This window comes from Phasianus colchicus, chromosome 2 (genome assembly GCF_987193195.1).
Source record: "Phasianus colchicus chromosome 2, bPhaCol1.hap1.1, whole genome shotgun sequence".
NCBI lineage: Eukaryota > Metazoa > Chordata > Aves > Galliformes > Phasianidae > Phasianus > Phasianus colchicus.
The window spans coordinates 3,008,366-3,036,138 of record NC_143437.1 but is presented as its reverse complement, the minus strand read 5'-3'; the positions used below and the strand labels follow the sequence as shown (position 1 = coordinate 3,036,138).

Here is a 27,773-nt window from a genome sequence, read left to right as displayed (position 1 = left end):
AACAGCAATAACACAGTTTTGAGAGGAATCTCATTGATCATATTTCTGCCACACACAAGAACAGGCCGTATCAAAATAATCAATAATTGGGCATTTGCTAACCATATACAAATTTCACAAATTTCCCATTTTTTAATAGATGACAAGCATGTCTTGCATGAATGCATCTTATGCAGTAGGCATTTTCTGTCTGGAGTAATATATAGAAGATACATGTAGACAGATAAAACATGAAATTGGCTGTGGAGTGAAATATCTAGCCAACAAAAATAGCGTGAGTTCATAACACCATAAATTATTCTAAATGACACTTGGAAGAGTTTACTACTTTCTTAATATTACTCCATTTTTTAAAGTGAGTTTTTGTAAATTTAAAAAACTAACTTAAAAAACTTTGAACAACTAGTTTATAAGAGGGAAAAGCATGGAATTCATGGAAGATTCTTGTTTTGAATAATATATACTCAGTGACATTGATTTTTTTATTTTCTTCTGAGTTTTTGGCCATGGAAGATCCTTCTCAGTAGCAATATTTACCACTATGGAATAGATATATTACAGGTTTTCAGAAAGGAAGTAGAGCTAACAGATTTTGTTTGTTTGTTTGTTTTTGTTTGGGCCAAAATATATTTAAAAGAAAAAAATGTCAGTGAGTAAATAAGAATTTTTCCAACTAAATTTCTCCTGTCATTGACATTTTGGAGCTTCACCATTTTAAAGGAAATTTCTAAAGAAAATATATTTCACCACTTTTTTTGAAGAATTCTGATCATCTGTAATACTAACATTTTGATTCATATCAGTCTCCTAAGAGCCTCTGTATGTCTTCAGTTATGGGTGATTCTGCATTACAGTTCTATGAATCTGCATTTTTAAGAAACTTTAGCAAAATTCGCTGTTTCTTTAATCGTTTTGAGCCTTTTCATAAATTTGATGCTTCTAGCAGGAATTGAGGCAGAAATCGGGGAAAATGTTTAAGAAAACTAAAATGGAAAGTAACTGAGGCATGACATTTTGAGCACACTCCTCCTCAAAACATTGCCTTACAACTCAAATGTGTGATCTGGAATGAGTTATCTTCATTAATCCAAAAGTAATGGCAATAGGACTTGCTTCATCATTCAGTCAACTCAGGGGAAGATATATTTCAGTTTAGTTCTAATTTATTCTTCATACCCATAGAGTTTGGGAAGCCTCCTTGCAAAAACTTTGTCTGCTTTCATGAGAATTGCAGTTTGAGATTCCTTGTAGGGTTTCTATTTCCACAGAAAATGGGTTTGTATCAAATATAATTTGGATAGGGGAGAGTTTTTCAGAAGATGAGACTGCATAGTGTTCTTGATCTTTTAAAAAATTTGTAATTATTATTTTATCAAAGCCTCATGCAAGGAATTACCACTTATCTGTATTTTAGGTCCACTGTGTCCCCAGATACTGTAGCTAGCTGGTCATTGCATAGCAGTCAAATCTAGCTTTACCATTTTAATTCATAGCCACTAATCTGTATGTCTGTCTCCCCAGAAGAGTCAATGTGGAGAAATGGTTATCTCCCAAAGACCACTCTAATACGTTCTTGTGAGGTACAATAATCACTCCTTATCAGAAGTCTTTTTCAACTGGCTATTTAAAAGAAACAAACACAATTGGCCTAGTGTAGACTACACAGCTAACTGTTCCACAGCTAAAATTAGGAGAGTGGAATGAAAAGTGTCATTGACGGGTTGTTTCTATTTTTTGCTTTAAGGATGTGCTTATAGCCTGTGGAAACAGTAGGAGATTTTCTTTGTGAAATCTATGTCTCTTGTAGAAGGTATTCGTCGCCACACTTGTCTTAAATATTTATAGGCTGCACGTTCAAAAGTTTATAGTCACATTTTCACTATTGTTTCTTGCAGAGACATGACAGAGGTAGTTCATATTAAAGACCGAAAAGAAGTAATCCATGAAATGAAATTCTCACCCGATGGCTCTTACCTTGCTGTGGGTTCTAACGATGGCCCTGTGGATATCTACGCAGTTGCTCAGCGATACAAAAAAATAGGAGAATGCAACAAATCTTCTAGTTTTATTACTCATATTGACTGGTCTGTGGATAGTAAATTCCTGCAAACCAATGATGGCGCAGGAGAGAGACTGTTCTACAAGATGCCATGTAAGTTTACAAGTATGAACATGGAAGGAACAAGTAAACTTCTGTGTTGATCTGAAGTAAACAATACAAATACTATATATATAGTGCATTTGCAAGCAGATTCTTTGTGACTGGAGCTTACAGAACACTACAGTTCATTTTTTAGACCCATATTCCCACCTTCAGCTTTGGTTAAGTAAAAGCTGTCTCTCCATTTGTGTTTACACAAATTATATGCTTTTATGTAGCAAACTTTTACAGGTTGACTCGCTTAAGAACTAAATTTTGTTTCACAGGTAACTACTAAAGACTTCATTCCTGTTGCATTTCCTTCACGATGAAGGATTACAGTTTTAGTGATTAGAACATTTTAAAGAATTTAATTAGTAAAAACAGAAGAACTGGTTTTGATGTTAAAACATGTTATTATAAACAATGTTCAAACTGTCACTGCTAAACTTTGGCAGAGTAATTGAATACCCCAATGGCTCTCATCCATGCATGGATCATACCAGGGATGCATGGATGCAGAAATCCAGAAGGCAGTTAGTAACAGCTGAGACTGAAGTAGCACAGCCCAATCTGCAGGAGATGATTGGGAAGTGTTCAAATAAATAAAAGATGCCACAGTGTGTTATCATCCACGTTACCTTTCCTGTTCTTTCAATCAGTACCTCTCCTGTTCTTGCAATAAAGCTCAGAATTGTAAGAAATACTAACAGTTTGTGATGGCAGTTCAAAATGAGCTAGGAATGAAAGTAGAGAATTCACATTCACTCATGGGGCAAGATTTCTATTCATCTCACCAAAGTAAGTAAACAAATTAATTTGTGCTAAATGTTTAATTATCTTTTTTACATTTTGTTAGGGACCTCAGCTGCATTACTGTATATGCCCTGTCTTTATCCTTACAGTCCAGCTTACTTGTCACCTCTGAGGATGATTGTCCTGTAAAAATAGTTTTAATTCATCCGTTAGGGTATAATTGATTTATTCTAACTTGTAATTGAAAGTGCTTTCTGATAGTCAGAAGAAATTGTCAAAGAACAGAAGAGAACTTTTGGATAAGATTTTGTTCTCATTTGAGCTAGTATGGCGACCTTCTTCATGCGGGGAATCTAGGCTGTATTTTTCTTATCCAGATTTGTCTGGAGGTTAATTATGAACTCAGCTGACTGTGGCTGTATCATGCCTCTTTGAAAGGTAGTCGCTCCTGGCTCTGAGCAAATACTGAGTTTCAGTCAAAATCTGAATTTCCCCCACTGCCCCTGGGGGAAATATCTTTATCAAAAGTAATGCAAGAGTGTTTTAAGCCTTATTTATTTGTATTTACAATGATAATTTATATGTAAACAGTTTGAGTTCAGTTGAATTCACTTAAAGTTTCCAAACTCGTATCTTCCCTTTACCTTCTTCTCTTTGACACACATGAATAAATGCAGAATACATTGACTTTAAGAAATGATGATGGTTTTGATGACTGTTAACAAGTAGTGCATAGATAAACCCCCAGGCATATCAAATTAATCCAATCCATCACATTTTTAGAATGAGAGTCTTTAGCTTTAGGTTAAAAAGCCTGGGATAGTCTAACCAAGAAATCCACTGGGTTGTGCATTTCTGATAGCTTTGTATCATTCTAGGATGAAAGTTAAAGATGCTCTCTATTTTTAGCAGTTATGAAAACAAACCAAAAAAATACAATTAATTTCAAATATTGCCTGTACATTTTCTTAGGCTTAGCTATTTAAGCTAGATTCATGCTGAACCTAATTGAACTGACCCAGTTCAAATTGCACAGCAGTTCAGTTAAATTTTTAGGTGAGATATCGGTTTCTTTTTAGTTGACATCTCTTGAAATACTTAAAAGTTGTCTCAGTGTTCAATTATGTTTGTCCCATAGAGCCACTATATTGACAGTTCCAACTTTTTTCGTAATGTTTTTCTTGGAAAGCCTTTTGTTTTAAACATGGTACTATGCTCAGTTTCTTTGTTGCTGGTATATTAATACTTCTACTAATATTTTCATCATGAAGCAAATCACGTACATGAAATGTTCGTCACCAGTTACGTTCATTTTCCTAGCATGCACAAAACATGAAAAAGAGATATTTACACAAATAGCACTCAGATTTATCACAAACTCAGGCTATATCCAATGAATTATGAAGCACTCTCTGTAAAATTACCACAGAATGATTCATTGAATAAATATGCAAAGGTCAGTGACCTTCTATGATTAAGGCAAACAATTGCTACATAGCTTTGCACGTGTAGCTTTATTTTAAAATTTGTATTATTGATCTCATAGAACTTGAAAGTACTCTAGGAACACATACATTTGCTTTGTATTGAAGGCATTTCTTTGGTAGAAGTGATGTGGAGTGATTACTTTTTTACCCTTTGATATGTTTTTAGCTTGTTTGTGTGCAGCTGCATTAGAGCTTGTAAGACATGTGAGGTCCCCAAATGCCACAAATACAAGACTATATTTGTTTAAAGAAAACTGTGAGTCTTTTCAATTCATTGAGGTTGAAGTCTAATCCCAAGAAGAATATAAAGGTAAATGTGATGAGAAAAAAAAGAGTTTTACTGAAAAACAAATGATATTCACTTGTGTATTTTCAGCTGGTAAGCATCTAACTAACAAAGATGAGATCAAAGGAATTCACTGGGCCTCGTGGACCTGTGTGATAGGATCTGAAGTAAATGGTATTTGGCCAAAGTACACAAACGTGACAGATGTCAACTCTGTGGATGGTAATTACAACAGCTCAGTGCTAGTGACTGGGGATGATTTTGGGCTGGTTAAGTTATTCAGATTTCCATGCCTAAGGAAAGGTAAGACAGTATTTTCTATTTCTGAAGATTGCAATGTTTGTTTAGTTCCACAGCAGTGTGTTGTCTGATAATGGCATTAGATTCAGGTATATAATTCACATTTCCATGTGAACAACTCACAATTAGTTTTGTTGGACAGAATGATGAGATTTTAACTTTCATATTTAGCAGTTCCCTGCTGATGTATTTGCACTTGTTTGAAAACTGTTGAGAACATATCATTTAGCCATGTAGGTATTCTGATACTACCTTGTCATCCAAATTTATGCTGGTAACATTCTCACGAACCTCAGCAGGGTTTTCTGACTACTAGAATGAGTCAGTGTAGCTCTGGGTGACTTATTTATCTGTGGAGTTGGCTGTAATTTATTTTTTTTTACCATAGTTTTTTTCCTTGGTATCTACACTGTAATACATATAATGTAAACACAACTAAAAGTAACAACCTTTTGACTTCCCATGTTCTTTCATGTTTAAGTTGAAATCAGTATATTTTCTGATGCTGCACTTGAATTATTGTGTATCAGGATCTGTATAATTCATGTGAGCATTAACAGCCATAGTATAAAAAACTAACCCTATCTGTACAGATACATCTGTCTGTTTAGATTTAGATATAGATACCTCTTGCCAAGATTTAATTATTTTTCTGAAAACTGAAGTAAACCTATTTCTTGAGATATTTTATGCCATTTATTTTTCTATAATTACTATTAGTATCAGAATATCAAAGCAGGCATTTAAGTATTTTTGTAACTTTCATTCCTGTTTCCTAGGAGAAATTAGAGCCTGTTTCTTTTAAAAGACAAACTTTATGAGCTATCATGCTTGGTTTTCTTTGTTCTTCTATATGAGCTGTTCTATTTGTGCCTTTTAGGAGCTAAATTTAGAAAATATGTTGGCCATTCAGCACATGTAACCAATGTCCGATGGTCCCATGATTTTCAGTGGGTTTTAAGTACAGGAGGTGCTGATCACTCTGTTTTTCAGTGGCAATTTATTCCAGAAGGGATAACAAATGGCATCCTCGAAACAACTCCACAAGGTAAAAATGGTGTTTTCTGAGTTATTTATTGAATGAAATCAACAGAGAAAGCAATGATGAAATGCTTTTCACTGAATTGAGGAAATAGTTTTGATTCCTTGGTATGTTGTATGCTTAAAAGCCACACAAACTACGTAATGTCAGTTGCTAAAAATTTTGTTCCCTTTAATAGAAGGGCAAAAAATCAGTCAGAAGCTGTAGAATTGGCAAAATGCTTTTGTTATAGCAAATCTTCTTAAGCACAGATAATGATCACACTGGAAGTTTTTATTTACCATTCTTGTGTCATCACTCCAAAACCTGTGAAAAAAGCATTATTCTCTCAGATGATGGAAATGTACTAATAACTATTTAGTTATTCTCTTCCCTCTGCCACCATCCTGCCCCAGGCACTGAAAAAGGAGAAACAGAAATTAAACCTGACACATTCAGTCACCTCATATGATTCTTACAAGCTGCTTTTGATTCCGAAGTTGAGTACTACCAAATTATAATAAAAGCATTGCATGCTATTTCCTTGTAATTAGATGTCTGCTATATATTGATTATTTTTATGCAGAGGGTGGCATTGATTCCTACAGTGAAGAATCAGATTCAGATTTATCTGATGTGCCAGAGTTAGATTCTGACATCGAGCAAGAAGCTCAAATCAACTATGATCGTCAGGTGAGTCAAAATTAATACACTGTGCCAATTTTCTGACAAGTTATCCTCAGTATTTAGTCAACATAAGTAAAAGAGGTTTCCAGCTAATTCATCAGCCTGCTCTAAGAAGATTATTTTGACAATATTCAACTGATTACGCAACCAATATACATAAAAACAGAGTTAACTTTAGCTGCAGATGGGAATTTATAAGGGCTTTAGCATATCTGTATGTAAAACTATATATTGAAATAAGGAATATAGCTTACAGAGCAAAGTCAAACATTTTGCAAGAGCATGTTGCTGTCCCCATTCCCTTGATACCTGTTAGAAAAGACCATTCTGTCCTATTAAACTGAGAAACATAATTTGTAAAATAGAGATCATGGATTTTTTCTATGATTTTTGCATATTCAAAGCAGAATAATCCTCTTAATGACTGTAAAGCCTGCATAATACATTTATTTGTGACAGATTCTTCTTTATTACCAATGATAAAACTTCCAATAATTAAAATCTTTCTGGTTTATGAGATCCAAATAAAACTGATCTCTCGTGGTCACTTAATACACTTTATTTCCTTCCTGTTTTCAGTACAACTGTGTTCTAAGGTAAATTTAAATAGATTGCTTCCATGCTAGAAGAACAAAATCAAATGGCTATTCTTTACTACATTGATTTTTTTTCAGGAATTGTAGTACACCATTTCACTCCTTAATCTGATCTTTCAATGTCGATATATGAGAATTGTTCTATTATTTTGATTAAAATAAAAATCTAAGCATCTGAGTATCCTTTCAGCTTTAATTTTTAAAGTGTTTAAAATTCTATTAAATTTTAATGGAACATCACAGAATGATTTAGCCTGGCTCATACTGTTTGTGTATAAGACTAATTCTGCTTTGGCCAGTGTGACTAAACATTATTTAGAGTCCTTTTGATTACTTCCATAAACAGGAGAAGCAAAAAAAAGTTTGAAGTTGTCTGATTCAGATCCATTTATTTACAGAGTTGAAACACAATTTTCTTTATGAAAACCTATTTCGGATATATCAGTAATATCTTCATTTCAAGTTCTACTCAGTGAATAGCAAAAAAGCCCTCTCTGTTCTCTTTCTCTTTTGTGATCATAGTCCCAGTGCTTCTCTTGCTTTTTCCTTGGACTTCTTGTGATTTCTCTCTGGTGATTACTTTATCAACTTCTGAGCTTGCCCTTGAATGTCTTTTCCGCAGAGAAATGCAGTTCTTTTCACTTGAACTCTATCCTTCCTGAAAATTATTTTGTTACATACCTTAGCTTCTGCCTGGTTTTACATGAGCTATATGTTTTGAATAGCGGGTTCTATATCATAAGAATGTCTTTACACTCATCCTGGCTAAAAGACATCTCTTGTGCCCTTCAGCTCTGATGCAGTGCTGGGGTGTTGCTGTCATGCTCCTGCCTGACCCTTGGACTGTCTTGGGTCTTTGTTTGATTTTGGACCTGCTTTATCATATTTGCCAGTGTCTGGCAATCACTGGTGGCTGGTTGAGAACTTGCAGTCAGTTACAGTAACTATCCCTTATTGCCATCTCTGTATCAGATTCTGACTTGCTGATTCAGTATACCAACCTGACCTTGCATCTGTTTGGTTGCTATGGGCTTGTCTGGCATTCAGGACTTGGCTGATCTTCACCATATTGAGTGTTTCACAATCACTGATCTTTATAACAGTCTATCATGAGGAAGGGTGGTGTTATCTTTGTTTGTTGTGAAGGCAAGGGAACATCAACATCAAATTCTGCTCTCTCTCTCTCTCTCCTCTGATTTTGGCTTCTGGTTTAAAATACCTGGGGCCTGATTTTTGGAAGTCATTATTGTGAGAATACTAATTGTCACCTTGACAAGTTACCTGAGCAATGGTGAAAGGTCAGAACTTCTACAGACCAGACATAATCTCATGCTATGTACTCGAGAATGCAAAATATACAATAAGCTTGGTTCAAGTTAGTTTGAGTCACTTTAATGGCAGACATGGTTTCTTTCTGGAATGCTGACAGGTCACCTCTAACATTCCATGCTTTAGTAAAGGACTATCCTTTGTCTTTTCTCTGCATTTTACAGATTCTGCATTAAGTGGCTCAGGTCCTTCAGCCAACAGCTTATTTTATCTCTTTGTTATGGAGATCTATTGTGTTTGCCAAATGAAACAGAGGTTTTGCAATATTTTCTCCCTGGCCTTTCTTTTACCCCAGAACTGTCTGGTGTACTTGTCCCAGCCTCCCCCTTCTCCTTATTCTCCCTCTGCATGCAAATCAGACAGCATCCTCCTCCACGCTGTGTGTCAAAAAGAACATCTGGAATTAAAAACTGAAAATGAAAAAATAGTTTTAGGCAGATAAGGTGAAACGTATCAAGCAGATTAATGTATGGCAAAGCTAGAAGCAGCATGAAATAGAATCTTAGACAGGAAATATGAGACAACACCAAGCACATAAACTACACGTGGAGGAAAATCACCTGTTAGAGGAAATTATTTATAAAAGCACTTGGAAATTTACAAACATGAATCTCGTTTTTAGAAGTGGGTATGGCTTTTTGTAGTAGAAATGCTAAGTCAGGGCCTGAACCAGATAGATTCAGTGTGGGAAGGCAGAGCCAAGCCGGGGAGCTCAGGTGCATGCAATGCACAGAGTGGCCAGAAGGGGTGGAATCAGGATCTACCCCTCCCCAGTCTTCATTTAAGGCTTGGCAGGGGTAGGGTGGGAAGGTGTCTTGTCTTCCTTCCTTCCTTCTAAAGGCAAGCAGCTGTTTTCCTTCATTTCTGTGTCCGTAGCTGCTGTGTTTGGATTTGTCCTCATTTGCTGTAGCTTAAGAATTTGCCTCCCTGCTATTATCATGGTATTTTCCATTGCATTATAGCATTACACTTTTTTTTTCCTCTGAGTTTATGGCTGAAGCAGTGTAGGGATAGATATTAGATATTCTAGAGATAGGATCTTAGATATTGAAGTGTACTAGAAAACAATAATCCTTAATTCTTATTCATTAGCAGCATTCACTGAGGAGCAGAGGTAGATAGTCAAGAATGCTCAGGACAAAGTACAATCCATATGAGTGACAGATAAAATGTGTTAAGGTTCTACTTAGTTACCACTATCAAAAACTCATCTCAAGTTATATGAACATTTTTACTTGTATAAATCCAGCATGTTGTCTTTGAGGTCAGATACAATTCTATGGCATTAACGATTTAATTGTCCTTTGTGGAAAAATGAAACAAACAGCAAGAATTGTAGGTACAGGAAAGGAGAAAAAATAACAATCAGGCTCTGTCTCCATGTTGTAACAAATGTAGTTTAATGCCACAGCTTTCAAGAGGCTTCAAACATCATCAGCAGTCCCACAGAGTTCCAGAATTCCTGAAAGATTTTAATGCATGGTATCTGTGTCTGTAGCATTATTTATAGAGATTCTCCTTTCTGATTTCAGATGTATTGGCACAGCACTCAGGTACAGTTGGGCACTGTGTGTTTAATCATGATATCTAGGCAGAATTAGTTCATTATATTCAGCTCTGATTACATACACATTTGAAGTTAAAAAGATGCTTAGAGACTTATCGGTTTCAGTCAGTATTGTGAATCCTTTTCACTAACAGACAAGGGAATCTTGTATAAAAAATATGCTCTGCTCCAGAGTAATGCTGTGTTCCTCATGTGTCAGGAGACTCCACTGTCTGGAATAGATTTATTATTATCTTTAAGAGTTCTGTAGAAATGAATAGTAACTTCCTCTTTGTTGTACCTACTGACCACCACTTTAGCAGTGTATTAAATGTATGTACACAAGTGTCACTTGTATGAAATGGTGTCTTTCTTGCATGTACACAAATATTCAGAAATATTTGGAGTCATTAACGTTAACAATTATTCTTCAGGTTTACAAAGAAGACCTACCTCAGCTGAAACAACAAAGTAAAGAGAAAAACCATTCTGTTCCTTTCCTTAAAAGAGAACGAGCGCCTGAGGACAGTCTGAAATTGCAATTTATACACGGGTAGATCAATATTAAATAAAGCTTTATTTTCCTTTTTTTTTTCTTTTTTTTCTGGTTGTTAAAACATCCTAACAATTATACTCAATATCAGAGCTTACTCACAACTAATTTATTTGTCACTGCTGTAGATAATTTATGGAATATCAACCACAGACTTAGTTTTCTTTCAGTTGCTTTAGGTAAGGAACAAGAGAAGATTATAATAATATAGCCATATATTAAATAATACCTGAGCAGTGCATTTTATAAAATTACCTTCTAAAACCTTCTATTGACTCAACCATACGTATCCCAGAGCAAAAATTCTGTTTCTGATGGCTGTTTCTGTGATGGTTTGTCTTGAACCCCAATCTCTGTAAAACTAGTTGTAATTCTGTGCACTTTACATATTCTTTCCTGTGATGTCAGTACTAATTTAAGAGTTTGGTGCAAAGTAAACCATGAAGATTAATGACTTTGGTGGGAATGGTGTCTCTCTGCCTATGTGGTGAGGTAGTTCTGAGACAGCAGGGTTGACAGCCCTGCTGTACTATCAAATTAATTTGCACAATTTGTTACGCAATGTACCAGGATATTTTTGAGACAGAATGTAACTTGTTTTCATGTTTATTTCAGTTACAGGGGCTATGACTGTCGGAATAACTTGTTCTACACACAGACTGGAGAAGTAGTGTATCACATTGCTGCTGTAGCTGTTGTATATAATAGGCAGCAGCACTCTCAAAGGCTGTATCTTGGCCATGATGATGATATCCTCAGCCTAAGCATTCACCCAGTGAAAGACTATGTTGCTACTGGGCAGGTAGGTATTTAGTAGAGATGATTTTGGAAATCCATGGGAATAAGTTACCTTTATGATTCATAATTAGGAGAAATGTAGATTTACTATTTTACATTCACTTTGAATGCCTGCTGTAATCTGTGAAGTGTGGGAGCTGTATTTTATCTACATCCTGGGCATTTTTGATGTATCGTTAGTTGGTCTCAGTGTTTAGTTGCCCTCAGTGGGGACAAGCTTAGAGAAAGGCAACTGTGTGCATGGATATGCAGAGAAGGGAAGGGAAAGAGGTAAGAAAATAAGAAGATGAGGAAGAAGGTTGTGTGGACTTTCATTTCAAATTAAACTAGGCATCCCTGAGAGAGCAGAATGGGGGTATGTATAAGAATGCGTAAAAGAACAAGTAAAAAAGTTTTATTTTGGAAAACTGTCTAAGTTGACTGATTCTGCGATCCAGTTTACAACATAGAGGCAGAAATACTTCTCATACCACAACTAATGAGGCTGTGAACTTCTCACAAGATGAAAATGGACTTTTCCATGAAATATGCAGTATATCAAAGTCCTATGCTCCAGTGTGCCTGAAATGAGTTGTGATACAGAAGAGTAAATAGTCTGTGAAAAAGATAAAATACAGCAAGGAAAAAAATAGTTACCTCTGGAGTGTTTTGAAGATGTGATAGTGCTAATTACTGATATTGGTGTGCTTTGAACTTTTGTGAGCAGATATTCCGATTAATCCTCTGATTCAGGTTGGAAGAGATGCTGCTATTCATGTTTGGGACACGCAGACATTGAAGTGTTTATCATTACTCAAAGGCCAGCATCAAAGAGGAGTGTGTGCTCTGGATTTTTCAGGTACATTGCTCTAAATGATTAATTAAAAAGCAGTCCTCTTGGTGAAACTTCTATTTGAATAGCTATGACAGTTAGTTTTGTTCTTTGTGTTAAATGACCATTTTACAGCCAATACAAGTTTTACATAAAAGCCTTCTGACAGTTTTGATAAAAATTGTTTGAGCAATGAATCAGTTATAGGACTCTTTTACAATCCATCACTAATTCTTTTTAATGCCTAATTCATAACACAGAGTGTACAGCTGGGACTCAAATGGCTTTCTACATGATGGCATAATAATTTAAAAGCAGGCAGAGTGATCACTTGAAGTGTACAAATGAGATGGCATTGTGATCTCCAGGCTCATCCAGTTCTTCAAATTTGCTAACATTTTTCAGTGAGTTTACAGAAGCAGATATGATAAACAGTTGTCTGCTGTTTTTCCTACTTGGCTTTCTGGGATGAATGACCTGAGCTCTCAGTTGTCTAAGGGCAGCTCCTGTATTTAGTGTTAAATCACTCACGTGATGGTGATTCACACAATTTTGTGTTTTTATAAAATTACTTACAAATCCATTACTCCTTTCTATTAAAAAAAAAATAAATTCAAAATTTATTTTTAAAATTTAGAGTGGATAGTTTCCCATCCTACAATGAAATGCCACATAGGATGCAGTGAATCAATATTCATATCATTACACAGGAAAAGAAACCTTTACATCATGGTGGGGCGAAGCTACAGACATTAGATAGACAGATATTACCTATCTGTTTACTCCTCCCAAATATGAATGAGAAAGGGAAAGAAACACTACTCTTGGAGTATCTACTCTTCCTTGTTTATAGTCTTGCTAAGAGTTTGAAAAGTAACTCGAGCAGTTAGTCTCAGATGAGCCTATCTCACTTTGGAAAACAGGACAGAAATTATTTGGAGCCTTTAAAATTTGTTTTATTCATTTGTGAGAATATAGTGCTTATGGATAATATATAACACAGGATTCAAGAAGTGATTACAATGATTCCTTTGAGCCAAAAGACTTATGGAGAGTGCTTGTACAGTACTTAGAATGCTATGCATTATCAGATTAAACATTTATGGATAGTTAATGAAACAGTGCCTAACCTCCTGCATGCTGCTAAGCAGGAATAGATCTAAATTGCTCAGTTTGAAAAGAGTGGGGCACATCCAAGAATGCACATAGTCACTCCAGTATGCTAAAGGTGAGCAAAGCAAGGCGTTCTGGTTCTTTATGGCAAGCAACAGTTGTAGCACTGGCCACAAAGATGATTATAAGGGCCTGGAGCATCTCCCATATGAGCAAAGGCAGAGTAACCTGGGTCTGTTCAGCCTGGGGAAAAGAAGACTGAGAGCAGAACTGATAAATGTTTATAAACATCTAAAGGGAAGTAGGAGGCAAATGGATGGGACAAGGCTCTTTGTGCTGGTGTGTAGTGGTAGGACAAGGAACTTCCTTGAACACAGGAATACTAACATGCAGAAGAACTTCTTTATAGTAAGGGTGATGGAGCAGTGGAACTTGTTGCCCAGAGAGGATGTGGAGGCTCCTCCTATGGAGATATTCAGGACCCATCTGGATGCCTACCCATGCTAATTATTGTAGGGTGCCTGCTTTAGCAGGGGAGTTGGACTCACTGATCTCTTGAGGTCCCTTCCAACCCCTGTGATTCAGTGATTCTACCAGTGTAAGTAAATCAAGTTCATGATCTTAGAACGAAGTAGAATTCTAAAATTCTGCTTCTCCTTATGCTCTCAGCTCTTCTAATGGACCTGGCCCTTGGTGTGATATATCCATTTTACCTTCAGACTAAAGCTGTCCTACATCACACTTAAGTTACAAAAGATTTTGAAGTCTAACAAATACCCACTCCTTTACCTTAACTATCATTTTCTGAACTCAGATTTTTGTTTGGGCTTCAATTAAGCATGATCTATTTCACATTCTGCTCTGTAGTAAAGTAAGAATTCATTAAGGCACATTAGATCACATTTATTAGACAGGACCATATGGAAGACACTTCCACAAAGATAAGTCTGGAACTGACTCATATTCCATTATTGGAAGAGGAGCCTTGGTGTTCATCCAAGCAATGTGAAATTGCTGATATGCTGCAGTGTGAAACCTAGTGAACTTGGTACCAGGAGAAGGGGAAGTGGATAGAGATGATCTGATGGACTGTGTGTGTGTGTAGATGTTAAAAAAAAGTAAAAATGTCATTGAGAACTGTATTTGAACAAAATTTCATACATTTAGGAAATACTTTGTTGTATATTCTCATTAAAATTAAATTTCTCTTCAGTTAGTTACGTTCCATGTATTAAAATATATATACCTTTATAAAATCATATTGATCACATACTCTATGGGCATAAGTAATTGTTTTTTAAAAAGTAAGAATCACTGGCATGATGACAGTGTTGCTTTAAACCTAATCCTGAAAAAGCACATATTGAAAAATATCTTCATTTCCTAACTAACTGGCTTTAGTTTAGGTTCTTGACACTGAATGGAACAGATGCTACAGGATCAGAGGGCTAGTTTGGCCCTGTGAAGGCAATTCTCATTGTGTTAATAAGAGATATTTCCAAATTAGTTACAGGTTGCACTATATAAAGCTTTAAATAAATAATAAAAAAAAAAAGTTGCCCTGAACCCCAAAGATGCCTTTTTTCTTTCTGTCTTAGTTGATCTGGTGGCTAACTTTATACCACCCTTTCTCTCTGCCCTTACTTTCAAAAGCAGCTGCTATTGGCCTCTGAGCTCAGTGTACAGAGCCAGACCACTTTTGTAGGACTGTTTTGATCATCTTATGGTTCTAATGTTATAATTACGTTCATGCAGTGTTTGATTGTGCCCTCTGGTGGCAAATTTAACATCTGTAGTACTGGTTATTAATCAGAATGTATAGCCTATATTAATGCATGAAACCTGTTAGATGTGAATAAAGTTGTAAAGTTGTATTCCTAACAAAATACTTTGTCAACCTTTTTCTTTCACTTATTTGAGTTACCTTTAAAAATAATTATCGTTATTGAAATGTGCAAATGCATCTTTCCTAAAGAAATAATGCATGTCACTGCATATTTAACTTTTGTATCAGCCATATTATAGTGGTTTTGCTCACTAAAGCTGTTCTAGAGTGGTTCTTTTGGTTTCTTTTCACATTAACTTTTTGTCTCCTTGTTTGTATCTTTATTTTCTTTACCTTTAAAAAGACGCTTTGGTTTTATTTCTTGTTTTTCAGCTTCATCCCTTCCTTCTTTCTAGGCCCATGTTATTCAGCTGTGAACTCTAATTCCCCTTCTCCTCTTGGGCCTGCTTCTCATAGAACCTAGTCATGTAAGATGCTAAATACTTGTGAGGACAGTCCAGCTATGAGAGTCTGTGTAGCCTTGAGAACCCTGAAGTAGTTCTAGTGGAATCATTTGTACCCATGACATGCTTTCTTTTCTTTCATTTATAATATCATTTGAAATGCAGTTTGCAGTGTATTTGTTGTGTCTTGCTGTGTGTTCAGTTAAAGACTAATCACCTTTAACATTAAGTACTGCTTTTGTACAGCTGATGGAAAATGTTTGGCATCTGTTGGGCTTGATGATAATCATGCCATTGTGTTTTGGGACTGGAAAAAAGGAGAGAAGCTAGCAACAACCAGGTAAGACTTTATCTCAGTGTGTGTCCTGTGATTACATTTCTTGGAATATGATCACCCACGTGTGTTACTCTGGGGAAAAAAAACAGCACACCTCTGAAAACAGAATGGTGTTTCAGAGCAGTATATCCAGATGTAGTTCCCAAGCCTATACAAGTTATTGTTTGGAAATCTTGTGAACTTTTTCTATCAGAATTTTCCTCACCTTTCTGTTAGGATCATTATATTGATATTAAAGTTCACTTACTGATTTTCCACTTCAGTTAATTTTTTCTCCTCCTTTTATTTTCCGAGTCAGAGCAGAACTTAAAGTCACGTCTTCATTTCTGTGTTAGTTTGTGTGCTGGCTTACATTGGTGTATATCTGTGGCTCACTTTTCTAGAAAGAAAAATGGGTTCTGTCTGCTATCTGTGGATTTTTCAACCTCTGCTGATTTTTTGCATTCTTTCTGAATCAGCTCTTTGCAGCTCTTTGCCTCATTGGAAGCATAGCTCTTTCACCTGCAGTGAAGAAGCTTTTGCAATTGCTTCAAGAGACCATTGTTGGGAAGAGGACTATATTACAGTTTGTGTTTTCAGTTCAGTTTTTCAGAGGACAAAAGTAAAGTTTTCTTTGTACTGAAGAAGTTGAAATAGGAGAACTTGGTCTCACCTTGGGTAAACCTGGGGTAGCTCTGAGATCAAAATATTGGAATTATGTAGATCTAAGAATGCACTTACATACCAGGAAGGCAGGGAGTTCACTTCATCTGCTGTCTACAACCATGCAACAAACAAGTCACTTATTGCTTGAAAAATACTAGATTTGTGAAATAATGCCTGAGAAATATAACTTAGTATTAAACTGTGGCTTGTTCCAGAATAAATAAGATTTTCTCCTGGCACCGCTGTCTGCTAGTAGTGTACCACAAAGAAAGAATTTTTTATCCCAGTATGCATATAACATAATATATATTGACTATATCACTTTCTCTCATTATTAGGCACCAAGATTTCAAATCCTATTTAAAATTTGTGATGTAGAGATTGCTTAGCAAAATTGTTGTCTGTGTTGTAAAACAGTTCGTTTGCTTTCCAATCCTAGTTTCACTCCCTCCAGACCTATTGTGATTCAGACACACAAGGGTAGAAATACCTTATATATTCCCATGGGGACCTTCTAAGCTTTTAAAAACAAGGCAGGGATGGGCTGTAGCAGCTACCTATCTCATGGAAAGATACAGAATCAAGTACTTGGGTTCTTCTCAGTGTAATTATTTATGTTTTAGCAGTGCCTATGGACAAGTCCCCACTCTGAGCACACCAGGACATATAAGAAAGAGGGAAAAAAAAACAAACAAAAGACAAGCGTTTAGATTTGACTCTCACATGGCATTGAGAGGCAGGAATAGAAGCATATCTTACTATTGTATTGACCCATATCTAGAGGACTAAGCCTGAAACTGTACATTCCCTGTTTACAAACACTCATTTTTCGTGTGTGTTGTTCTTGCTTTGTTTTTTTAAGTTCTGTTTTCTTTTGGTGTCACAATATATATATACATATGTATGTATATATATGCCAGAGTATACTCTCTCATTTCTATGTTTTTGTTAACTGCATAAGTTATATAGCTTGTTTCCCTATCTATGTATCTTAGCTTTACAATGTATGGTTTTATTAAAAGCCTTTTTGAGTAAGCATACGTTGTTAAGGCATATTGGAGCTTCTTTCATTTTCTTATTGATGCTTGTCCTATTTGATTGTAGATTTTGTGTTAGTGGACTGCAATCACTAAGGGAGCTGAGGGGAGCACTGTCAAATTTATTTACAGTCTAAATCAGTGACCATTGTACTCTTAGAATTTCTTCATTCTGTAAGAACAGGTGTCCCACGTCAGTTCCTTCAATCACAAGGACACAAACTGCACAGGCCTGGATATGTGTTTTGGTCAGACCATTGTGGGTAATTGGGGTCCAAATCTAGGCCATACACTTGCACCATATATCCAGTTCTCATGTGCCAGCACTATGCATCTTATCACATGGTCAGACATACTCATCATTTTATGGGGGACATCTGCACTGGCATGCAATTGCTTTGATTTTGGACATTTTGGCTGTGTGATAAATATTTCTAGAAGAGGCAGTATGACCTGCCTGCGAAGAAAGGCATCATAATAGCAAAGTAGCAAATCATTTTGGAATTCTTCCTTCTCCTGATGTTCTTCAAATGTTGATGAAGTAAGGCTGTTTTTTTTTTGTTTAGACTGATTCAGCAAAAGAAAATACTGAAACCAAGATTCTTAGAGTCAGGTGGGGTTTTTTGTTGTTGCTTTTGTTTTTTTGTTTGTTTGTTTAGATCTCCTAAACCTGAAAATAATGTCTAATCATAAACTCATTTGAGTTGGAGAGTACCTGTAAAGGTCATCTAATCCAATTCCCCTGCAATGAAGAGGCACATTTAGAGATAGATCTGGTGCTCAGAGCTTTGCTCAGCCTGACCTTGGCTGTCTGCAGGGATGGGGCACCACCACCTCTCTGGGCAACCTGTGCCTCATTGCTTTTATTGTCAAAAACTTCTTCCTTACATCCAGTCTAAATCTCCCCTGTCTAAGTGTGAAACCATTTCCCCTTGTACTGTCACAACAGACCTTGCTAAAGTGTCTGTCCCCTTCTTTCTTATAGCCCTCCTTTAGATACTGAAAGGCCACGTTCAGGTCCCTCATAGGGGAGGTATTCCATCCCTGGGCTCATTTTTATGGCACTCCTCTGGATGTGAACAAACACATCCACATCTTTCCTGTACTGAACTTTCCCTATCTGCACACAGTGCTCCCCTCCCTCACCCTGCTGGCCACACTTCTTTTGATGCAGCCCAGGATGCAGTTGGCTCTCTGGGCAGTGAGGGCACAGTGCTGGCTCACCTTCAGCTGCCATCCACCAGTACCCCCAGGTCCTTATCAGCAGCGTTGTGCTCTATCCTTTCACCCCCCAGTTTGTATTGATAGTTACCATTACCCAGGGACAGGCCTTGCACTTGGATGTGTTGAATCTCATGAGGTTCTCCTGCAGGTTCTCCTGCACCCACTGCTTGAGCCTGTCTGGGTCTCTCCGAATGGCATCCCATCCCTTGGGCATCAAGCTATGAAACCTGAATGTTCAGGTTGAAAAAAGCAGTAGTTTTTGCTCCTAATGCTTTAACATCCTGATACAGAAATAATTGCTATTTTGTGACTTGGAATTTTTTTTTTGTTTTGTAATGGTGAAACATAATTTTACAAACATCTGTAAGTACATTTGTACAAGAATACTTTTACTGAAGAACTAAATTTGAAGGTATATATATTGCTAAATGAAGTGTTTTCTAGGCTATAATTTTATAATTAATTTTAGCTTTCCGCTTGAATCACAATAGGTTTGAGACATCCTTGTGTTGTTTTTTTTTTTAATAGATAATTTTGAATATTTATAAATCTTTTAAAACATTCTTATCCCTTTAAATATTTATGTCGCCCTTTATGCTGTCTTTTAATTGCACTGAACTTTGATTCCTGCCTCTTCATTATAACTATAACTGAGATTCAGTGAGAGGTGGTTTTTATTCACCACATTTCTGTAGTCTAATTCATACACAGCCTATAATCAACTACGTTCTTCTCTCTTGGTCGGATTCTAAACCCTTGAAGATTAGAAATATTGTTCTCTCTTTTTTTGTTAGGTAGGATAACTGTGGCAAAGAGAACATTGGAATATCTCTGTGAGTCATCTGCCAGTGATGGTGTGAGAGATCCCTGTTGTTTTAGCACCAAGAATACAACAGTTGTGACAAATAGATTCTTGTTGCTAAAGACTCTTTGGATTGTCCAATACTGTGAAATAATTACTTGAAGCAGACTACTTTGTAATGTTAAGTAATCCCTTAACTTCTTGTTTTTAAATCTTATTACAGGGGTCATAAAGATAAAATATTTGTAGTAAAATGTAATCCACATCATGTAGACAAGCTGGTCACGGTTGGGATGAAGCACATCAAATTTTGGCAGCAAACAGGTATCATACCAAATATTTTCTATTTAAGTTATTTGTAATATATAAGTAATATATCAATTGAACTTAGGGACATCATATTTTCTGTTTAATCATTTGTTTTATTTGTAAAAGAACATTCTGGTTATCAGAATAGGAGCATTCAGCAAATGCCACAATATTCCTTTCTCTTTGGAAGTCATTTCTATCTCATTGGTTTTTTTGATTCTAGTCATAGTATTGAGAGTTTCTACTGAATTAGCTAGCATCTCGGTTCCCAGAAAACATGCAGTCCCCTTAATTTACTCAGGCAATATATGACTCTTATTGTGAAAATCCCAGCCAGTGGCACACTGCTAAAAAAGCAAATAAGCAAGCAATAAAAAAAATTAGATGACTCTAAGAAGTTCCTACGCTTGCACTGTAATTTATAAGGTTCAAGTGCCCTCACCTTAAAAATTACTTGTTTTTCTGCATTTTTAATCTCTAGGGTATTTTTCTAGTAACTCATTATACTTTATTGCTGTTTGCCAAAGTGTATTACATTCATTTGGATTAAGCAGTATTTTACTCCAAGAATAATCTCTTTACAGTAAAAGAATGATATACTTTGAAATGCAGTTGTCTAGAATTGACTGAAGCAAGGATAGCATTGCATGTATTGTTTTGTAATTATACATGTATTTTTGCCTGTATGATCCCAATTCACAGGTGGTAATGGCATTCTAAACCAGAGTGAGCAATGTGGCTGTGGCACACTCAGGCTTTTTGGCAATCTAGAGACATAGAAATCCTGCCATTCATTCTGCAAAACTGCTGTCAAATTTGTCATTTGGGCAGTAGGCAACTAAAGCAAACCTCTATCTTTGTTGTTGTTGTGATAACCTCTGAAGAGCTTGGCAGGCTGTTCTGTACAAAAATGTTCTGCCTGCCCCTTGTATTAATTCTTCTATACAGTTCAGCACCCATATTTAACAATTGCTTGGAAGCAATGATCTGAAAGATACAGTTCTGTACTGCTTCAAATCTCTCATTGCTAGATTGATTTGCCCTTAGTGTGTTTTTCCCTTGCTCACTGTGTTTTCAGTATTTATCTGCTGTGTTTTAGGCAGTCACAACAGATGATGAGGTCAAGACCTTTGTCCTGTGTAGCACTATGGCTACAAACTGAAATATAAAGGACTTTTTTTTATATTGCAGGTGGAGGCTTTACGTCAAGACGAGGAACATTTGGAAGCAATGGAAAATTGGAAACTATGATGAGTGTTTCGTACGGGCGAATAGAAGACTTAGTTTTCTCTGGTGCTGCTACTGGAGACATTTTCATCTGGAAGGATACTCTATTGCTCAAGACAGTGAAAGCCCATGATGGACCTGTATTTGCAATGCATGCTTTGGATAAGGTATTTGTCTTCTTCTGTGATCCATTCATCTTTATTGTTTTTATTTCTAAATCTGTATCAGTATTATCACTGTACCTTAGGCAAGCAAGTCTTCAGGTATGCAAAGGTTTTATTTTCCAGAGTTGATTATTCCAGATATCAGTATTATTTTCCTTCAGATGCAACAGTAAATCTTTAAAAGAAGCTGAGGCAAAATATGTCATTAATATTACATCAGTGAGCATGTCTTGAGAGACTAACTTTTACTACTAGAATCCACACACAGTTTGAAGCTGTTGATAATGGAATATTCTTTTTGATATTACAGTTCCAACTTTCAAATGATACCACAAGGAGAAGAACACTACCCATAAACCTTTTGTATTTGTTAAGAGCTTTGTAGATCCCTCTGTCTCTGCCCTTTCCTGTCCTACTTGATTGCTCCTGGCTTTCCATCAATTTTTCTATTTGATCTTGGCATTCTATCTTATGAACATCCTCTTATGTTTACATTGGTTAGTGATTTATGCTGTGTTATGTACTGCCTTGGCCCAGGCAGAAGAATCTACCAAGGGAATTGTTCAAATAATCAATCCCTATACATCATTAGCAATCCATTTAAAACATCAGTTAATTTGCAGTAACTTGAGAAGCCAGTATTTCCGCCTTGCCAAAGGATGAAACACTTATTTTTCCATAATTTATTTCCACATGTAGAAAAATATTACGGTCCAACATTACTATTTTCAGTAGTTGGCATTCTGTATAGCTATCAGTCTGCATAAGACAGAACCCTAGAAAAAAAACTCTCAAAATCTTCTCCTTTTATAGGTTCTTATTCATAGGAATAAGCTCCAATGGTTTGATTTAGACACATTCCAAAGACACAGGAGGATTTCTACTATATTCGTACATGTCTTTTTGTAGGCTAATATCGGATTGCTGCCATTTATCTGTCTTTCATACTGTGATCATACAGGGTTTTGTAACTGGTGGAAAAGATGGAATTGTGGCACTTTGGGATGATATGTTTGAAAGGTGTCTGAAGACATATGCTATTAAAAGAGCAGCACTATCTTCTAGTTCCAAAGGTATTATTTTTCATTGTGTTTTAATAAGGACTGTATGCATGAAGGCTGGTAAAATGGCAGTAGTGAATGTCAAATCTTGCCAGAACACAAAAGGAACATTGCTGAACTACTTACTATTCCGTGCTAGAGTTCTTCTATTTGGTTGAAATATCCCAGTCTTTGTCATTTTATAGTTTGTTCTGATATTTCCTCCTCTATTCCTTGACATTTAGCTTTGTTTTCACTAAAGAAATGATTTTAGGAACAAATATAAAACAACCTATGAGTTTGGCTGCTCCAAAATATGTGTAGCAACTGGTTCCCACAAATGGCTGTATTTTCTGTAGGAGGACTGTGGTCCCTGTGAATTGGAAAGACCTGTTGAATTGTACTTCCTCAGGCATCAGGGTGGAAGTCTGTGAAGTGATATTCACAGCTTTACTGTTGACATTGCTGCAGCTTGCAGAACTGCTTGTATGTTAAAACAGTAAAACTCCAATCGTTACGTTGCCACAGTACATACTACCACAAGCTCCTCTCCTTTGGACTGTTAATGAAAACCATGGATTATCTAGTATTACGATTATGTAAAATGTATCTCATGTTTCATGTTGATTTTAAACAAGTTTTAATTATATAAGCTGTATAGAGGTGGAATGAGGCTCTTTTTGGTTTCATACACACACAAAAAAAAGAACAACTAAAATTAATATCCCTTTATTCTTCAGGTTTACTTTTAGAAGACAATCCCTCTATTCGTGCCATCAGTCTAGGACATGGCCATATACTCGTGGGAACTAAAAATGGAGAAATACTTGAAATTGATAAAAGTGGTCCTATGACTCTACTTGTTCAGGTAGGATATGGGTCTTCCTATGAAGAACATTCCCTGCAGAAGTACAAAACATCATCTTTGGATTTCCTCTGTCTTTTTCTTTCTGTTTTCATTAATCCTGTTGACCACGGTTCCTTTCCTTGCACAGACAGAAGCTGACTCTTTGTTATGTAAGTGACTTAGAGATTCACTGTGGATTATATAATTCTGAAGTAAAACAAAGAGTCCATTCAGTTAAATTGTTACTGAGACTTATAAAGAATATTTTAGGCTTTTTAGTTTAGGACCCAGTAGATAAAAAAGGAAAATTAGGGGTAGAGCTAACACAGTTTATTTGACAGTGTTGCCCCATTTGCGTTGAGATGATGTGGTCTATTGTGAAGTTTCCTGTATTTGTGAAGGATGTTTTAGAGTCATAGTATTTTTCTGCAGTAACATGCAGTTCTCACTGAATGTGTTGCAAAAGACAGAAAGATTTCTTCTGGCAAGGCAAAGGATTTTGTGAAGTTTGATTTAAAAAAAGATTCTTGACATGAATATGTCAATTTATGTGTGAGGGCTGCTCCAAAATTAATACCCCCTATTTTATTGTGTTGGCTCATGACATCAGAGGCAAATGTCGGAGGCATGGTTGTAGAGGTTGCAAGTTCCCAATGATATCCCATTACATCTCATTGCCCTGTGACAGATGGCAGCAGAGGGGCACTCTGACACAATGGCATCTGACACGGAAGTGTGTATGAAGCAAAGGGTTGGAGCTGAATTCCTACAGGTGGAAAAAATTGTGCCTGTTGACATTTGTTGATGCCTGGTGAACACTGATGGAGATCAGACAGTGAATGTGGGTGGTGTGTTTCAGCAGTGGGGAGAGCAACAATGGGTCACATCCACTGGTGCAGATTGTTATGAGTGTGGCATGCAGGTTATTGCTCATTGCTGGGAAAAATGCATAGCCAGTGGTGGTGGCTATGTTGAAAGATAGTGTGTTGTGCTGAGAATTTGCTCTATCAAATAGAAGGAAGTACAGTACTTCTTGTAGCAATTTGTATTTTCCTTGGAATAAATCAGAAGCATTACATTAAGAGTGACCTACTTCATGTTGCTTTGTTTTACTCTCTTTATTATGATGTCTATATGTAGAAATTTGTGTGCATCATTTACTGAGCTATAACTTCTCGAGTTTTACCCTATATTTTCTGTAACCACATTATTTTTCACAAAAATATTTGATATTTACTTTGTGATCAGAACTAGTTGGTAAGAAAATCTTCCGGATTTGTATTGTTTTCATGACAGCATAAGTAACATAAATGTGAGAATTTTTATTAGTCATTTTTAACTAGCGCAGTAATTTGGGATTGCAGTCTTATCATAGGGGCTATAAGAAAGAATGGGACAGACTTTTTAGCAGGATCTGTTGTGGCAGGACAAGGGGAAATGGTTTCAAACTAAAAGAGGAGAGATTTAGATTAGATTAAAGGAAAAAGTTTTCAGCAATAAGGCAGTGAGGCACTGGCACAGGTTGCCCAGAGAGGTGGTGGTTGCTTTGTCCCTGGAGGCATCCAAGGTCAGGCTGCATGGGACTCTGAGCACCAGATCAATCTGTAAATGTCCCTGTTCATTGCAAGGGAGTTGGAGTAGATAACATTTAAATGTCCCTTCCATCTCCAACAATTCTATTACTCAATAATATAGTTCACACACCTTGTCGTGAGTTTCATGATAAAGAGAAGTTTTATAATTGTCATCCAGTGTTTGCATGCATTAACTTGAGCAAAAATACATACTCAAGACACCAAGACAGTTCCATCCTTTCCTGTTTTAACTGTATTTTTCTGTTTCAACAAACAAGGCAGTTGCCAAACTGAAGTCCAGACTGAGAACAGTAAAAAATGATTTAACATTGAAATGATGCCTGCAAGTTATATGCAAGCTGAAGAAAATCTAGAAAATGCAAGGAGAGTAATTAAAACTTTAAAAACCAAGTCTTGAGGAAAGACTAGAAGAGCTAAGTGTGTGTACATTGGCCAAGTTCTCAGAATCTGAAAAGTTAATAAACCTTGCAGACAGACTAGCCCATTTTAGGATTTCAAGATAAAGGCCTACCTTGGGCTTAACCATTTCCTGTTCAGTTCAAGACTGAAAGAGGGAGCATTGCCTTACCCAAAATTGCAGCTAGCGTTTGTGGAGGCGACTAGGGAAGAGTATATTTCAGATGGTTACTAGAGGAACCAGACCAGGCATTCATGTTTTTGTGAATATAGAAAATTTTTGAGAGAAGATGGTAAAGATCGTGTTGTCTGAGACTTGTAAAAGGAGGTAGGGCAAGTTCTAGAACACAGTACATAAAGGCAAATGCATGACTTTCTCGTATATTAAATGGCATCCTCTAGGGACATATGGAAGGAGAAGTATGGGGCTTGGCAGCTCATCCTCTCTTGCCTGTCTGTGCAACGGTGAGTGATGATAAAACACTTCGAATCTGGGAACTTTCATCCCAGCACCGCATGCTGGCAGTGAGGAAACTCAAAAAAGGTAACCCTCACTTGGTCATACGCTGTGATAACGATGACGCTATTTCTACAGGCTTTGCTTTCAGTGCACATCATAAGCATTAATGGAGGAGGAAGAGGACAGTCATCAAGAAATTGGATGCGTAGGAAGTAAATCATCTTTGGCATGTGTCAAGTCTATGATAAGGGTAGAATGAAGGATTAGAAATCATTGAAATGAATAATAATAAAAATAATTTAATATGTTTTACTCTGATTCCAAGGGGAACTCAAAATCATTTTTCTTCCTATGAATACTTAAGACCAGCATATTTGTTGCTGACATTAAAATACTTCCTTTTAAAAAAAAATGTAAAGTTTTAAGCATGTTAAGCACCATCAGCATTCAGTGACAACATGAACTTTTCACATTATACTAGCTTCTCTGAAAATAAACGGTTGTCCTGCCCTCTCTCATGTATAAAAGTAGATGACATATGCTGAAATAGTACTGCCTTCTTCTTTCTTTTACACATTCATAACCTTCAGAAAATTTTACGGTGTAAATTCAATCTGCTTCATTTTTGGTGACAGATCCAGAGCGCAGGAATTCTAACCGAGGGAAAACAGAGTTGAATATTTTGGAGAAGTGAACTCAGGGAAGGATGAGGATAGCTGTATGAGAATGTGGTCAGAAATAATGTTGGGGGGAAAAAAGTCAGTGGAGAAAATGTAGTGCATCTCTGTTTCAAATGTGTTCTGCCTGAGCGCATTACTGAGTTGTGGAACAAGGAGGCTTTCAAGTGTAACGTCCCTGAAAGACATAACGTCTGAAATGAGTCTTTAAACTTTTTAATCTCGATTTCCTTTCTGTATATTTTCTTTATAGAAAATGAAGGTGCTTAAAATGTTGTTGGCAGGTGATATTTGGACTGATCAAATCATCTTGTCAACTCAAGAACAGCCTATACAAAGAGTACATTCCTATTTAGGAAAATGCTACTAGCAGTTATCACAGAATATACTTACTTTAGTAACTAAGAAATCTATTGATGCAGAAACCTTTCAGTTGCAGTTTTTCTCTCTTTTGGGGGGGGGTTCTCAATCCCAAATTCATCAACCTTAGGATACACCTGTTGGTCTTCCTTTATAGGTGGACGTTGCTGTGCCTTTTCTCCTGATGGAAAAGCCTTGGCTGTAGGATTGAATGATGGGAGTTTTCTGGTGGTAAATGCTGACACTGTGGAAGATATGGTATCTTTTCACCACAGAAAGGAAATGATCTCAGATATAAAATTTTCACGAGGTATAACTAGATAGCAAAGTGAAAGAGCAGTGTTTATCTTGAGTTTGTTTTTCTACTCTAGACATAAGTTTGAATGTTCAGAAGGTGGATTGGCTTTATGTGTCCTCCATATCTTTAAATACTTTACAATTCTCTATAGTTGTGTACAGCCTCGTGTACTGGGGTCCCTTAATTGAAGCTTTTGGGTGCACTAGGGTAATAAAAATGCATAACAATGTATGTCTTTCATAACCTCAATGTCTCTTCTTTACAGAAACAGGAAAGTACCTTGCTGTGGCTTCCCATGATAATTTTGTAGATATTTACAATGTACTTACCAGCAAAAGAGTGGGCATTTGTAAAGGTGCATCTAGCTATATCACACACATTGACTGGGACTCAAGAGGTAAAATGTTTGACCAGAAATACAAATTTAAAATTCCTGCAGGAGGGAATATCAGACAATTGTTCTCATAGCAGTAACTGAAAATACTGTAAGACTAAACTGTAACTACTAATGGAAATGCTTTCTCAACATCAAGCACCATATGGGTTCAGTACACTTACATGTGTTGGTAGAATTAATTTTTACTTGTACCAGAGTATATTGTACTCCACCAATAATAGCATATGACTAAAATGTTCCTTAGGAACATAATATTGCTTTTCTTTGCTCCTTTTTTTCTTTAATTTGGGACTGTGTGGCACATTT

At 36.4% G+C, this 27,773-nt stretch overlaps 1 protein-coding gene across 3 annotated transcripts in view; it reads left to right on the top strand.

Moving 5' to 3' along the window:
- The window catches only part of EML6 (EMAP like 6), a 116,244-nt gene that overhangs the window by 58,222 nt on the left and 30,249 nt on the right, over nt 1–27,773 (top strand). For all 3 annotated transcript variants that reach the window (XM_090134539.1, XM_090134537.1, XM_090134538.1), the window contains exons 9-23: nt 1,896–2,152; nt 4,760–4,972; nt 5,850–6,017; nt 6,577–6,683; nt 10,583–10,701; nt 11,317–11,503; nt 12,232–12,337; nt 15,899–15,992; nt 19,921–20,021; nt 21,198–21,400; nt 22,359–22,470; nt 23,178–23,305; nt 25,678–25,819; nt 26,930–27,082; nt 27,336–27,467. In XM_090134539.1, the coding sequence (XP_089990665.1) occupies nt 1,896–2,152; nt 4,760–4,972; nt 5,850–6,017; nt 6,577–6,683; nt 10,583–10,701; nt 11,317–11,503; nt 12,232–12,337; nt 15,899–15,992; nt 19,921–20,021; nt 21,198–21,400; nt 22,359–22,470; nt 23,178–23,305; nt 25,678–25,819; nt 26,930–27,082; nt 27,336–27,467 (2,222 nt within the window). The remainder of the gene's footprint in view (nt 1–1,895; nt 2,153–4,759; nt 4,973–5,849; nt 6,018–6,576; nt 6,684–10,582; nt 10,702–11,316; nt 11,504–12,231; nt 12,338–15,898; nt 15,993–19,920; nt 20,022–21,197; nt 21,401–22,358; nt 22,471–23,177; nt 23,306–25,677; nt 25,820–26,929; nt 27,083–27,335; nt 27,468–27,773) is intronic.